We start from the raw sequence: 15,929 nt of genomic DNA on the forward strand, positions 1-15,929 counted from the left end.
ACTAAGAATCATGAACTTGAGTAACTCTAGTAAGCTCATAAAATTTGAAATAAAAAATGAGATTTTGGAATGAAATAAAAAAGAAGTGAAAGGAAAAATGTTTGTGTAAGTAAGAAATAAGAATATGAAGATGTAGACGATGATTTTAGGTGCATTTAGAGCTTGAAATTATTTGTCATGGTGGTTGAGGCATTGATGATAATGATAATGTTGTAAATAAAAGAGAAAAATGAGCATGATTAAGTAAAGTAATCATTTTCGGAAAAAGATAAAGTAATGGTATTTTCGTGAAAATCCAAAATTTTGGAGTGAAAAGAGCAAAACAAAATTCCAAAAAATCGTAGGTTTGTTTTGTATTTGACTTTGAGTTTTGAATCATTTTTGCAAAGAGGCCTATATAAAATATTTAGAAATATAAATTACTTAATTAAAATTAATGAGGCCATATATTTAAATAGAATTTTATAAAAAAAATTATCTTATTATTTTATTGATTTATGTCATATTTTGAACATGTTCAACTTGAAACCGGATAAATTTATTAATTTATAGTATTTATTAATTTATCAAATAATTTATTGAGTTTCTACTATATATTGATTTCGTTGTATAAACATAAAGGTAAATTATATATTCACTGTTTAGGTCTATAGGGTTGGGTTAATCCACTAATATGTGTAGTTAAATACAAATGTGGTACTGTAAGAAAATGGGTCATGGTTTACATTTCTTTGTCAATGGGCATGCAGTACTTTTTTCTTAAAGTTAGAAAAAAACTCAGAAATACCTCTATTTTAATAGTATAGATGCAGTAGAGCTATGTATTAATTATATATCTCACTGTTGTTTTATAGAAATAAGTTTCTTTTCCTCCAAACTATAAAATTAAATTCATTGGTCGTATATTATTATTATTATTATTATTATTTTTTTTTTAATTATTATTATTATGAAATTTCATTAGTGCCCCACATAAACTGTTTTGGATCCGGTTAAAACTGTATTATTTTTCATCTTTTAATTTAAAACAAACTAAAACGAATTTTATTTAAGAAATCAAATTTCAGTATTTTTATTGGTTAGACATCGAAGGGTACTAAGCCTACTTGCTGTTGCTATGTGGATAGAGAATTACATTCGTTTGAAAACGATCAAGAAATAAAAATCACTTGATTCAAGTACAATATGGATTCTGATCTGCCAAAAATGCATGTGCTGATCGACATCATAATTAAGATGTGGTTTCCTCTACCGAAAAAGGATCCAGATATCCACATACATCTTAATGTTTATACGGATATCTAATAACCATATATACATAAACCACATATCTGTTTAAATGGTATAATTAGATATTCAACAGAATTGAATCCGGATATGTCTAATTTTTTATATTCGAATCTGTTCCAAATGTAGTTTCGAGTTACTTTCTAAAAGTTGGATATAGAGATGTTCATAAATCAAATTATACAAATGTTTATTAACTTCTATATGATTTTTATGGTATTTTTTTCATTAATTTAGGGATATCCTAAATCTACGGAATGACCGAGACTAATATCCAAAAAAAGATGCAGTCAAATATTTTTATAACATGTTAATGTGGTAACCATAAGAAAATAAGACATTTGTAAACATTTTCATAGATTGGAAAAGGTTTTCATGAACCATATAAATATATTTCCTCTATTTTATATTAAGTATCATTTTAACATTTTTTATTACAAAAAACTGTCGTTTTAGAGTTCTAATGCAGCTTTCAGCTCAATATTAATTACAAATGTATTCATTTTATTAATAATTTTATTTATCTCAAATATTATTGGTTGAATATGTATAATTAATAATAATTTAAATACATTTCAATCATTTTTTTAATCTGTGTAAAAAATTTCAAAATGATATTTTTTTATAAAACAGAGGGAAAATTATCTTTGAAATACATTTTAGTAGGTATGGATTCTCTTCCCACTTGTATCATCAAATAGTGAACCAGATCTGCCTTTTTCTAGTGTTTTGAAAACTAGAACCGGACCGGCCATCAAACCGGTCAGACCGTAATTTTTTGAAAAAGTAGAGTTCGGTTCAATTTAAAATCCGGATATAAAAAACCGGTACAACCGATGATCTGGTTCAACTTCAAAACCTGTCTCTAAGAAAATCAACATATAATTAATATATTTTCAATTATTATTAAAAATATAATATTTCACGATCAATGTTTAACTATCAATATTTAATTAATTGTCTATTTAGTTATATTTTATTAAGAAAAATGTAAAATAATACTTTTTGGTTCTTATATACTATTTTTATTTTGTCATATACATATAATTTACGAGTTTAATTGTAAGAATAAATAAATTCAGTAATTTAAACGGTTAATCATTTAGTTTTATTAATTTCAATTTACATAATATTCACTTGTTTAGTTTATATATAATTAGATTTATCTTTATCATTTATTTTTCTAGTTAATAAAATAGAACGTATAACGTATTATATATGTAAATCAATTTTGGGTACATATAGTGTAAATATATGATTATATATATCTAATTTTCTTTTTTAAAAAATAGAAAACCTAGTCAAACCGATCTAAATAGCTATTACAAGTCGGTATCCGGATCTGCACTTTTCTCACGTTTTGGCTGTTTTCCTTCGGTGATTCAGCAGTTCTTCCAGGCGGTAGTGGGCTTCTATTTCTATGTGAATTTAGGCTGCACTTTCAGTGAAAATATGGGGTATAATGAGATTTTTTGTTAGGTTTTATTTCAGTTTTTTTTTGGTATGTAAATTCGTATCTGTTTATACATTGTAAACCAAAACAAAATAAAAAATTGATATAGAAACCTTATTAAAAGTATTTTTGAAAAGTAGGCGTATTATCACCATTTTCCTATAAATACAAGTGTTTAGTGCTGGGTTCAAACATTCTCACCAAACTAACAACCAAACATTTCACTTCTTTGTTCTTCACATAGGTTTTTGATTTTCAACTATGGAACCAAATCGTGTTCAGTTTCTTGAGAACAAGACCTTGCTCGTTACTGGCGCTTCCGGTTTCCTCTCTAAAGGTAATTCTTAAGTTGTAGTCTCCTGTACTGCAAGAAATTAACTGAGTACATGTTGGAGCAACTTTATTGTAATAAATCAATTCGGCGTAGTTCATGAGTATTATTAATATCTGAACATAGTTTTCGTGGAGCGAGTTCTGAGTTTGCAACCAAATGTGAAGAAGCTTTACCTTCTCGTAAGAGCATCTGATAATAAATCCGCGGAACAACGGTTACACGAAGAGGTATAGTTACATACGTACATGCCAAAATGTCTGAACCACATTTTGCGTTAAAGATTTCGTACGAAAATGAATTTCTGATTTTTATTACTTTGAAACAGGTTTTCGAGAAAGATTTGTTTAAGGTGTTAAGAAAGAATATTGGTGATGAAGGTTTAAAGGCCTTGATATCGGAAAAAGTTGTTCCTGTTCCAGGCGACGTAACATTAAGCAAAATGGGAGTGACTGACTCCAACCTTTTGCAAGATATGATGCAAGAGATTGACATTGTTTTCCATGCAGCTGCCACCACAAGATTCGACGAAAGGTTGTAGTACATTCGTTTTTTTTTTTTTTGGACAACGTACACTCGTTTATATATAGTTAGATATTGGTAACCATATTAATTAGATTTTGGTTCGCTTGTATGTGAATAGATACGATGTTGCACTTCGGATCAACACATTTGGAGCGCTCAATGTCCTTAACTTTGCTAAGAAGTCTGTGAAAGCACAATTGCTTCTCCATGTATCAACTGGTGAATCATTTAAACTTAGTTTTTTAATAACCTAAGGATATTTCAAATCTCAGGGTAATTCCGAGGCCTTTGCTAAAAAGGCCAGATCTTCTTTTCATTTAAAGTGTTTGTACTTTGTAATGACCAGCCTTGATTGAAACATCATCAAGGTTATTCATTTAAACCTTTTTAATCAAATTCATTCATATACATGCCCAACCTAGAGTTAAGTAGCTAACCAATTAAGACATTGATATAAGACATTCAATATGAAAATTATTTTGTTTAAGTATTTTATACTAGACTTTTAACGTTTATATCTAAACAAAGTTTTCAAGCTTTAAAAAAAAAGTTTTCAAGCTTATTAATAACAGTAATATTTATAGATGTTCAACATTCTTTATCTATATTTTATATTATTAAAAGAGAAATACAAAAATAAAACACCTTTTAGTTTTTCAGTTTATTTACAATGGCATGCTAGTAAAGTTATTAGTTAACTTACCTTTAATTAACTTTATCTTTACTTGAATTATTAATGCATTTTTCTAATTCGAATTTTAACTAAAATATTACCTATATTTGTGCTAACCAATTTATTCTATACACAGAATGTATAGTGAAATTAAATTCACGATATTTTATAGAATTACTGGATATAATCTAATTATATAATTACTGGATTTTTAGATGATATCTAGGTGACACAATAAACGGTAAATCACAAACAAATAAAACTAATCAATATAATCTAGATTATAAAAATTATGTAATACGACTAAATATACAAATATAATATTTAGTACAAACAAAAATTAGAAAATTAAAAAATGATTGCCCACACGATTATAGTGCTACTGAAATAATTAATAGTCTATTTTAAATATTCTCTGTTTTCATAATTTAACAAAAATATATAACGATTATTTAATACGAATAAACTTTAAAATATATAAAACATTAATTAGTTTTAAAATAAATTTAAGTTTGTTTTAATGTTTTATATATTTAAAGTCTATCTGTATTAAATAATTTTAAAATATAACATTTTTTTGTTAAATTATGAAAAACAAAGAATGTTTAAAATAGACTTATTAATGACTTCAATAGTATTACAATCATGATATAAAATATATGGCAACTAATTTTAAATGTATTTAAAACAATTTTCTTATACACTATCATGATATTTTGATCTACAATTAAAAAATAAAAATACATTTATGCGGATGTACATATCATACTCTAAAAATGTGGATGATACAATTGCGGCTTACAAGATAAAATAAAATTATTCAATATAAACTATAAAATTATTATGTTTATAAATTTTATATTATATGATTATTTATTATGGATAAAATTTAAAATACATATATATCGTCACTTAGGAAAAAAAATATCTATTTATAAAAGTTAAAATTATGTACTCACGCGGATGCGCAGGTCAAGATGTAGTAGAATTTTATTAACAAAGCTACTGTTGATTAAGTGAATGGTCAAATATGTTATTTTTAATGCAGTATTTCCAGTTCATATTACCTTTTTACTAGATTTTATTTTGCCAATTAACCTCTAATATTATATCACTGCCATGCATTTATTATGTTGTTGTTATGTATTTCAGAGTTAAAGTTTTAATATTTATAACACACAAACTAGAAAAATGAAGGAAAAATGAAGGAAAATGTGAATTTGTGATGAATAAGTACCCTTCTATCTAAAAACGTATGTTTTAAAAAAATTACGCTTATTAAAATATTTAAATTAAAATTAGAAATATTTTATTTTCTTTTATGTGATTAAATATTTTTCATAATTTTAACCATTTAAAATTCAATAAATATAATTAAGCTTTTTGAAGTTCATAATTTATAGCTATTACCTGATAAAAAGTGTATTAAAAATGTAAAAATATATCTTTATGAACAATTTTTTTTTCTGAGACAAGGATAAATTCAAAACGGGACAAATATATAAGATTAGTTATAGTTATGCATTAATTATAACATATATTATTTTTAATTTCCTTTGGTAATATACATGTATCGTTTATAAGGTTTTAATATAATTTATATTATTATATAGTATTAGAAATATATAAAAGACTTATTTTGAAAATTAGCATAGAGGCATCATTCTGAACCTAAAATCGAAAACGCTCCATAATCTTGGATCGGTATTAAAAAAAGAACTTGGATTGGTATATCATTATATCTCCTATACTATATTTGAGAAGTGATTTGTACATGTGTCATCACTACAATTGTTCTCAACAAAAAAAAGATGACATGGCTTAAAAAAAAGATGACATGGTATCGATTTAATTGTGACATGTAAAATTTTATATATTAAGATTTATGTTTTTGGTAAGATTTCTTAAATATGGTAATGACTATTTTCTATATATGGATTCATATTTTTGCACTGTTTCGTAATATAGTAATAACTAATAAATTTTATATCAAAAATATTATTTTTCTACAAGTATCCAATTTGGTAAGATTTTAGAAATATGGTAATACTAATAAGTAATTACTTTTCTATATCTATTAAAATAATATAATTATATATATAAATAATAATTCCGATTTTTTTTTTTATCAATTTATGAATCATTTTTTAATTATCAAAATAAGTGTAGTTATAATTATATATTTATCAACTTATATATGTTATTTATATTAATGTATATATATTTATTATAAATAAATATGAGATGACATCTATCAAATTGTGACATGTAAAATTTTCTATATTAAAATTTATGTTTTTGGTAAAATTTCTTAAATATGGTAATGACTATTTTCTATATACGAATTGATATTTTTGGCAAAGTTTTGAAATATAATAATAACTAATAAATTTTATATCAAAAGTATTATTTTCTACAAGTATCCAATTTGGTAAGATTTTAGAAATATGGTAATACTAATAAATAATAACTTTTCTATATCTATTAAAATAATATAATTTTATATATAAATAATAATTCCGAATTTATTTTTTTCATCAATTTATGAATCATATTTTTATGATCAAAATAAGTGTAGTTATAATTGTATATTTATCAACTTGTATATTATTTATATTACTGTATATATTTATTAGAAATAATTAAAAATAAAACTTAACTGAATAAAATATAATATGAATAAAATAACTCTATAAATTTTTAATTATTATTATTACAATTTAAATAAAATAAAATTATAAAGTTAAAGTAAACTTGAGTAAATCAAACTAGAAAAATTACATTATAGTTTTACTTTTTAACTAATAAAATTTAAATACTGAAAATTGATAATTTGTTTATATAAAATATTTTTAAAATTTTTATATCTGCGCATGACGCAGGAAAACTCCTAGTTGTATATATCGCCACTAGTTATAATATTCATGTATACATATTTCTTTTCTTTTCTAGCTTATGTTTGTGGGGAAAAAACGGGACTTATACAAGAGATACCTTTTGCAATGGGAGACACTCTTCACGGGAAAAACAAGGTAGATATCAATACCGAAAAGCAACTGGTAGAGCAGAGATTGAAACAACTCGTTGAACAAGGTTGTTCAGAAGAAGAAACTAAACATGCCATGAGAGATCTTGGGTTGAAAAGGTTTGTGTTCATATGCCAAAATTATAAATACTATGAAGTAACTTTTTTTTCTTTGGCACAAATGTTCAGAAACTACAAAGTAACGTGAGGCATGTTGTTTACATATAATGTTAATTAGGGCAAAGCTTTTCGGATTGCCAAACACATATGCCTTCACCAAAGTAATGGGAGAGATGTTTCTTGGACACTATAGAGAAAATATGCCTATTGTAGTAATACGTCCCTCAGTTATCACAAGCACTTTCTTGGACCCATTTCCCGGTTGGATTGAAGGCGTAAAGTAAGCTACAATTTGATTGTTTTTTGAATGAATGTTATGACTTATTCATCTAAAAGAATTTTCTTACAAAAACCACGTGAGCATTGATGTTATTGTTCAATTAAGGACTAACTAGATCTTGACCCGCCCAACCGGGCGGGTATTTATTTTATGTTTTTAATTTTTTTATTTATAAATGATATATTTAAAATATTTAAACATAAAGTTAGATTGAAAATTAACATTTGTAGTTATAATAAAAATTAAAAGTTAAAAAAATATTTTGATATAAATTTTAAATTCCGAATTAAAATAATATAGAGATGGGTCATAATTTTTTCAAATTCTAAAATCTTAGCATTATTGATAAAAAATCAAATAATTTATAAATAAATAAAATATGTAACATATTTGAAATTAAAATAAATTTGTTAAAAAAAAATCTTACGCCATTGTTGTTTATTTTTATAGTTTGACCTGTGGCTGTATAAATATTTGCTTTCACTTCAATTTTTTTCTTTCTTCTAATGATAATATCTATATATATATAAATTAATATGTATTACATAATTGTTAGTATAACATTTTAAAACAAAAAAAATATTTATTACTTTAAATAATTATACTATATGATTTTAGTCGTCTATTATATCACAGTGTATCATATAAAAATCTAATATTTATAACTAATTGGATTTATATTATAAAAGTGTTATACTAACAATTTATAAATAAAATATTTTATATTTTATTTATATGATATATAAATTGATTTTGATGTGTGATTTTATTTTATTATTTTTATTAATAAGTATTGAAAAATATTTAATGTTAACAAAAAAATTATAAGGAAATTTATTTTGGTTAAGATTCATTCTATTAAAGAAATCTATTATTTAAATTAGGAAAAAACATTAAATACTTAAATCTATCATTTAAATAAGGAAAATACAAAATTCTCTACTATCATTGTTACCAAACAAATTTTTTATTTTTAAACTCCTATCCCTATTACCAAACAAAAGCTTAAAGTACTTTTACTTTAATAAGATAGATAAACTAATCAAGAAAGTAAATAACTTTGCTCAGAAGAGATCTAAGTGTATAGGGAGCCAAACCAAGCTGCCATCAAATCCAATTATATAATTTCTCTCTGGCTCAATTTATTTTGTGGTTATTGTATATATGAAGAACCATAGACGCTGGGATCGTATCATACGGGAAGGGAATGCTTAAGTGTTTACTCGTTGATCAAAAAACAGCATGTGATATTGTAAGTTCACTAGTAACGTTACCAATATTGTAAAAAATATTTTAGCAAAAAAAAAAAAATATATATAGATATATATATATATATATTGTAAAAATTAAATTAAGACTCCATTTTTTACTATCTTGATTCTAACATATGTATGTCCATAACAAGATACCCGTCGACATGGTGGCAAATGCAATGATCGCGACAGCAGCTGAACACTTCCATGATTCAGGAAGCCATACCGTTTACCACGTGGCCTCATCTTACCGGAATCCAATAATATTTAAGCAAATTGCTGAATTTATGATTCGTTATTTCAAGAAAAGCCCTCTGCTCGGTCGCAGTGGTATTCCTATAGTCCCAAAACCTCCAGTATTTTTATCCACAATGACTATGTTCCGTCTCTACACGGGCCTTCACTTTAAAATACCTTTAAAGGTAGATTTTTCTCTACGAGTGTTATTCAAACTTAAATGCATTATATCACATTTTCTCTGTTTTTTTTTTGTTTCTTCAGATATTGGGATTACTTAGCAAATTTTTGCCATCGCAATTTGGAGATATATATCAACGTCAAAACCGTAAATTCGAGATGACCATGAGATTGGTTGAACTTTATGAACCTTATTTACTCTTCAAGGGCGTGTATGTCTCTCTTATCTCTCACATTTCTTCATACGTTTCTTTTAGTTTCATTTATTGTCTTCTATTTTTATAGGTGCAGTGTCTATTAGATCTTTTTTTTTAATACATGCATGTCTAGATACGTAGTAGAGATAAGAGAGTGAAAGCCGTCTTATATATATGATCTACAGTTCATTTTGCCATGCCTTGAGTCACAGTCTATCTATAAATTAGTTTGAATTTATATTGTATGTAGATTCGACGATAAAAACCTGGAAATATTACGAATCAAGAATGAGGCCGAAGAGACAAACGACTTGCCCGGATTCAGCCCCAAATGCATTGATTGGGAAGATTATTTTATCAATACTCATTTCCCTGGCCTCGTTACACACGTACTCAATAAGTAAACTCCGAATACAAGTATTATATGAAGTATCTATTAAAAAAGGTATTGTATGAAGTGAAATAAAAAGATATTTGATTGTGTGAATTAAGCCTACAATATAAAATAACTAATTAATAATTAGTCTATATAAGTTGTCTTTGTTTTCACTCCCCTCCTCTATGTAATATCGTTGCTTAAAAATGTATGATCCCTCTTAGTCAAAAGATAAAATAATGTATGATACCATATTTGTAATATTTCTACTACAGACTACAGATTTAATTTGTTTGGTTTATTTATACATATAGTTTTATGCAAAGATTATATCATTATGCGACTGAATCCCACACTTCTTTGGTTGTTGTAATACAAATTAAATCTATCACCGCAGGGTTGATACGAAATAACGTATTCACCCATTTATTAAAAAATCAGGCTTAAAGTTGATGGCAAACGGTAGGATATAAGTTATCGCTTATAAATGATTCAACACTGAATGTTTTTCTCTCTCTTTTTTTAAAGTATTTTTCTGTACAAAACTTTGTCACTGTTTTTTATTTACTAAATACTTATCAAATTAAAAACGTAAACAAGTACACAATAAGAAGATGAGTCTTATAGTTGGATAAAATTTGCATGAAACAAGTTACATAACTGATTGAATCCCAACCTATGAAACAATAAATATAAAAATTAGAATAACAAACAATACAATGAAAGACAGTAGCTACTGATAAGAACTATATATGTCGCGGTCAACCATGTTTTAGTCTCTCTCGAATTGTCTTTCATTCCATGTGATATCGTGATATCATAAAAATTAGCCTATAAGCAATTCTAGAATTTGTATGAGGCATTAACAAATTATTGATTTATTTTATATTTAAATATTTTAGTTTTTAAATTTAGTTATAAAATTATATTAATGTATTATAAAATTACCTATACAAAAAGTAATATTATTGCTTAATTTAACATTTTAGACTAATTTAGATTACTTAGACCGATTTATACCATTTACACCAAATTTATGGTTTGTATAAACTGGATTTTCTAAAATAAGTTTCGGAAATGGCCACCTAGGCGCCGCACAAAATGATTTTAATATGATAGGAACATTTTTTAAGAACATAAGAGTCTTTAAATTTGGAAATATTCAAGTATCATCTTTTGTTATGGATGTTTGCTAGTGAATATTGAATGTCTGACTTAATCGAGAAAATATCATTTTCTGTGCATAGCTTTTTTATCCTGGTATATGACAATTTTATGACTAAAAACATCATTATCCCTAAAATCCCATTTGGAGTTTTTATTATTTTTTTTGTCTGATTGAAAAAAAAGTTAAAAACTAACTAATCGCAGACCGCTACATAGTGGAGTCTGCGAACAGTACAAGAACTCCAGCAAACTCACCTTGCAAAAAATGAGGAAAATGTGGATTTTAACAAAATTGTGGGACCAATTTCTTAAAACCCCACTTAAGAGGTGGTGATAATGATGCTCTAAGATCCATACATCACTAGTTACTTTTCTATCCATACATCAGATGTTAAATGAAGAACAAAACAGCCAAACATATAGTATTAAGGAACTGAAATATAAAACGAAGAGTAAATGTGTTCATTGATAACACAAATTAAAGTAAATGGTGATTTATATGTAAAAAATGTTAGGTCACTCTCTGATAAGCTTGTCCTTCTCTTTTGTAACATGGCAAGCTTGTCTACTTGTGGTGTTCGAGCGTATATAAATTATTTGAAATCTAAAAAGTTACGGCAGAAGTAAAGGCAGATGAATTAAAGAGCCGTTGATAAAACAGCAGAAGTACAATATCTATGTGTGTAAAGCCAACCACAAAGATCAACGCATGTTGGTCTCTTTAATTACATTTTACTAGTTTAGTTTAGTATAAAGCTTACATACATACGTTCCCCATTGTTCACTCAGACAATAAGGTATCTAACGCCATCAAAATCTCATAAACTCTTTTGTTTTTGAATTGAGGTTTATTCAATGGCGAATCATCAAGCAGTTCTTGCAGCATTCTTCCTATTCGTTTTGGCCGTCATCTCCAACTTCGAGCTCTCCGCTTCTTCGCTTGTTCGTGGCAGGGTCTCTTGCCTTGACTGCCACCGTGATTTCGACTTCTCAGGTGTACTCTCTTCACTAGTTGAGCTATTGGTTGCATTTTGTGAATCAGTTACACCGTTGATCACATTTTTATATATGTAACGTTTTATTAAAATACGGTTATAGTATTGCCATCTTTTGATTGTTTTTATTCAAATGGCGCGTATCTACACATCTTTGTATAATAATTTTGTATTGTAAACAATCTCTTTTTTTCAGGCATTAAGATTCTCCTGAAGTGTGATGGAGAGAAGAAACCTATGACCGCCATGGCGGCTTCAGATGGATCTTTCCAGTCAGTGCTTCCAACCGCCAATAAAAAAGTCTCTATGAAATGTCTTGCAAAGATATTGGGCGGTCCTGAGCAACTCTATGCTCACAAACACAACTTGGTCTCTGAACTGATCAAGTCCAAACACGAGTCCGAAGTGTTGACTACATCAAACCCACTTTCGTTCTCTCTCTCATGCCCAAAACCAACCGGAGATAACGTCGGAATCACGATTGGAGATTCGAAGCCGGTTGATTTTCCGGGAATGGGAGGTTTTGGATTCCCACCTGCTAGCTTCTTCCCTTTCTTACCAATCATTGGCATCCCGTGATTTAGTTAAATGTGCTTTGATAAAACATGCAGACGTATTTGTTGGGTACGTCAAATCTTAAACGAATTAAAGAGAATCAAGATTTAAAAAAATTACTAGAAAATTATAAAGTCTTAATTTTCTTTCGTGAGATAAAATTTTGTTTATTGTTTTCTTGTTTTAGTTTATAATCGGTTTGCTTTGTACAAGTTTGTGATAATAATAAGATTGAGTAGACAAATAGAGAACACCAAAATAAAAAGAGCAGTAACAATAGTAGAAATAAAAATGTCTTTAAACAAAATCTTGATCATCCTACAGAGTTCTGGAAGTAATCCAAGAAGAAGAAGAAGGCTCATGACAAAAGAAAATCAAATTTCTTATGATACCTTAAAAGATAAAACAAAAATCTTAGAAAACACGGGTGGGTGGACTCATTGTGCTCTTCAAGTACAAGCACCTCACCTGCAGATAAAAATTCCATGCAACAATTTAGAGACTGGTAAATAAATGTACTTGAGGATGATGATCAAGAAGAAAGATTTGTCCACTAACATTTTGCCAGTTTTTCTTCAAGAGGGAAACAAGGAAGTTGACGCTCATCTGAACATTCTGGAAGATTTGCTTCTCTTCCATGCCGAGATTACCAACAGCGACACCCATGCAAAGAACCTTCTTGAGCTGGAACTTCACTGTTGCCTTTGTCTCATTCACTTTGGATTCCAAAGACTCTTGGTGGCTGACCAGAGTTGGGAACTTTCCTGTAATTGTTTTTTTTTCTCAAAAAATGTCAAAAGGGATAATAAAATCATATGGAGAATATGATGATTAAAAAGTAATGGGGAAGATTTAAACATGCCTGCCTTGTTGAGACCAGGACCAAGAAGACGTGGAATCTGTTTAATAACAGATTCAGAAGCAAGGAAAGCATGGAACTTTTTAGCTAGCTTCTTAACAAGCTTCTTGTTCTTGTTCAGCTTCTTAAGAGCTTCCACATCCATAGACTCTAACCCAATCTTCTCAGCCTGTAAGTCAAAAAACCAAAACTCAAGTTTACAATCACAAGAGAAGAAACATGTACTCTCTAAGAAAAAAGCTTTTACCTCTTCAACGTGCTGGGCGTCACCGAGCATGCAAATCTTCATCTTAGGCCTAGGAATGTGAGGCAGCTTAACGGAACCGCTAAACCTCTTGTCCTTTTGAGGGTCATAGTTCTTAAGACCAATCTGGAGCTCGATTGTCTCGGTGAACTTGCGAGGCTTCGTCTCCTTGCAGTGAGTGATGATGGACGATATCGCCTCTCTCACGGCTTCACTCTGGAGCTTACTGCCATCATTTCAAATAAAAAAACCCAAACTTTCAAATTTAGAAATCAATTAACCTTATCAAATGTGATGACTTTACACACAGACAACAACAAAAGGAACATAAAGGTCAATACTTTAATTGTATTGAAGAATCACTTTCAGCTACGATTATACCAATTAGGGTTCAGAAGTAATCTATCTATCTACTAATCATTTTGATTCCAGAGACAGCTGAATCATTACTATAGCAATTGTATATACATAATCATACTGAGTTGAGCATACGAACCTCATTTTGGCACTTCCTCTATTCTCTCCTGAAAATCAAGGAACGTTCAGAATCGATGAAGAGTAATAAATAACCGTGACCTAAGTGATGAAAAAGAACTGAAGAAGGAAAAGTATATACCTTTGTGATAGATAGATCGGAGACAGAGAGAGAGAACGGCCAGGCAAGTGTTTGTGTAACTCTTATATGAGCAAGTGGAAATGAAACCCTAGCCCATTTTACTTGTACCAGTTATAAGCCCATTATCATATCAAGGCCCATACTAATTTAGTCCACTTAATTCAGAAAACCTTGGGCAATGCAACTATTTAAACCCATCCCACGATCTAAATGTCAAATGTTCTAATCCCTCGACAATATTTTTAAAAAAAAAATTATCTAGCCACAAAACAACGTCGTTTTAGCTATTTTAACGGTCAACTAACTATTTATTAGTCAAAGTAGTATTTTAAGTTATTGAAATAAGTTCGGGAAGGAAAGTTTAATTTTAATTAAGTTTAAGTAGTAGTGTTTGGCACGATCAAAATTATTTGGGTTGAAACACGCTATTTTACCTAAAAACTCATATGAAAATTGTTCCAAACATTATCCACAAACCCGAAATCATGATTTGATGCACACTTTTTAAGACATGAAAACTAGAGTAGATAGAATCCAGTTCTAAGGATTCACCGAGCATCCTAAGAATAGGCAAATCAAGCCTATAAGATGACTATGAGAGTAGAAGAGTCATCTCGAAGAACAATGATCTGATGATGTGGTGATGATGGTTGATGATGTTTATGATAAATGATGATGATGATAGAAAGAAGAAGATTAGGAGATCAGGTTTAATATTTGATTGATTGATTCCCGTAAAAAAGGTAAAGCCATACATATAAGTGTTTGTACTAAACCAATTAGATAAACCGAAATGCATAAATGAAATTATTAAATCGATATTGACTAAACCGGGTTTATACTTGATATTCCTGTCATACTTTTAGTTAAAATTATTTTGCAGTGTTAAGACTTCCTTAAAAAGAAAAACACGCTTCGCTCCCTTCGCACTCGTTTATCCGGGAATTGACTCTCGTACTGAACACCGAATAGGTGGAATCAAAGAATTCCGACGACGAATTTCCGACACCGAATAGGTGGAATCAAATAATTCCGACACCGAATAGGTGGAATCATGTAGTCGTCGGCCTTCTTCCCCAGCCTCTGTCGTCGGGAACCGAGTGGTAAGGCCATAATCTGCAGGGGAACGGAATGAGATGAAACATAAAAAACGTCATACGAAGTGTAGGTTTTTTTTACTTTCCACTTTGTAGTGCATACTTCTATACTACAAAACTTTGGATACTTGTACATTTGATTTGAATGACCACCAAGTAATCATAATGATAGTCCCACAATATCTATACTCCTGTTTGGACGGGTTCTTTTACTCTGTAACTATATCACATAAAAATAAGCATTATTTTGTATATGTTTATCATCACTATTAAACACAAAATCAATAAAAGAGCTAAATATAAAATCAATAAACGTCAAATTCAAAATATACACAATCCTAAAGAAAAACATAAAATAAATTTGAAAAAAATAAAGAAAACTAAAAGCAAATTAAAAGTAAAAGTAAAAGAAAAAGAAAAGAAAAAAGACATTAATAAAAATGAATTTGGATTGTTGCA

The 15,929-nt window shown here is 28.3% G+C and overlaps 3 protein-coding genes across 3 annotated transcripts; 2 read left to right on the top strand and 1 right to left on the bottom strand.

Moving 5' to 3' along the window:
* The first annotated feature begins 2,919 nt into the window (after positions 1-2,919).
* On the top strand, positions 2,920-10,239 carry LOC108816410 (putative fatty acyl-CoA reductase 7). Its single transcript, XM_018588987.2, has 10 exons — positions 2,920-3,077; positions 3,198-3,301; positions 3,400-3,605; positions 3,715-3,815; positions 7,222-7,414; positions 7,533-7,694; positions 8,865-8,946; positions 9,100-9,369; positions 9,449-9,576; positions 9,812-10,239. Exons 1-10 carry the CDS (start codon positions 3,002-3,004, stop codon positions 9,963-9,965), a joined length of 1,476 nt encoding a protein of 491 aa, XP_018444489.1. The 5' UTR covers positions 2,920-3,001; the 3' UTR covers positions 9,966-10,239.
* A 140-nt stretch (positions 10,240-10,379) lies between these two features.
* LOC108814506 (uncharacterized) lies at positions 10,380-12,814 on the top strand. Its single transcript, XM_018587093.2, has 2 exons — positions 10,380-12,098; positions 12,296-12,814. Exons 1-2 carry the CDS (start codon positions 11,960-11,962, stop codon positions 12,676-12,678), a joined length of 522 nt encoding a protein of 173 aa, XP_018442595.1. The 5' UTR covers positions 10,380-11,959; the 3' UTR covers positions 12,679-12,814.
* A 117-nt stretch (positions 12,815-12,931) lies between these two features.
* Positions 12,932-14,491, bottom strand: LOC108814505 (60S ribosomal protein L10a-3). Its single transcript, XM_018587092.2, has 6 exons — positions 14,374-14,491; positions 14,254-14,281; positions 13,761-13,983; positions 13,517-13,682; positions 13,213-13,418; positions 12,932-13,122 (listed from the first exon to the last, which is right to left on the bottom strand). Exons 2-6 carry the CDS (start codon positions 14,256-14,258, stop codon positions 13,069-13,071), a joined length of 654 nt encoding a protein of 217 aa, XP_018442594.1. The 5' UTR covers positions 14,259-14,281; positions 14,374-14,491; the 3' UTR covers positions 12,932-13,068.
* Positions 14,492-15,929: the final 1,438 nt, after the last annotated feature.

This window comes from Raphanus sativus, chromosome 7 (genome assembly GCF_000801105.2).
Source record: "Raphanus sativus cultivar WK10039 chromosome 7, ASM80110v3, whole genome shotgun sequence".
Classification (NCBI taxonomy): domain Eukaryota; kingdom Viridiplantae; phylum Streptophyta; class Magnoliopsida; order Brassicales; family Brassicaceae; genus Raphanus; species Raphanus sativus.

What these genes read in the sequence shown, in the direction of transcription:
- LOC108816410 (XM_018588987.2), top strand. Translation starts at nt 3,002, where the DNA reads ATGGAACCAAATCGTGTTCAGTTTCTTGAGAACAAGACCTTGCTCGTT. An exon ending in AACAACGGTTACACGAAGAG is followed by an intron (nt 3,302 to 3,399) that starts GTATAGTTACAT and finishes ACTTTGAAACAG; the next exon opens with GTTTTCGAGAAAGATTTGTT. An exon ending in GGTTGGATTGAAGGCGTAAA is followed by an intron (nt 7,695 to 8,864) that starts GTAAGCTACAAT and finishes GTATATATGAAG; the next exon opens with AACCATAGACGCTGGGATCG.
- LOC108814506 (XM_018587093.2), top strand. Translation starts at nt 11,960, where the DNA reads ATGGCGAATCATCAAGCAGTTCTTGCAGCATTCTTCCTATTCGTTTTG. An exon ending in CCGTGATTTCGACTTCTCAG is followed by an intron (nt 12,099 to 12,295) that starts GTGTACTCTCTT and finishes TCTTTTTTTCAG; the next exon opens with GCATTAAGATTCTCCTGAAG.
- LOC108814505 (XM_018587092.2), bottom strand. An exon ending in TCCTGGTCTCAACAAGGCAG is followed by an intron (nt 13,419 to 13,516) that starts GCATGTTTAAAT and finishes AAACAATTACAG; the next exon opens with GAAAGTTCCCAACTCTGGTC. An exon ending in TGAAGAAAAACTGGCAAAAT is followed by an intron (nt 13,123 to 13,212) that starts GTTAGTGGACAA and finishes TTTTATCTGCAG; the next exon opens with GTGAGGTGCTTGTACTTGAA.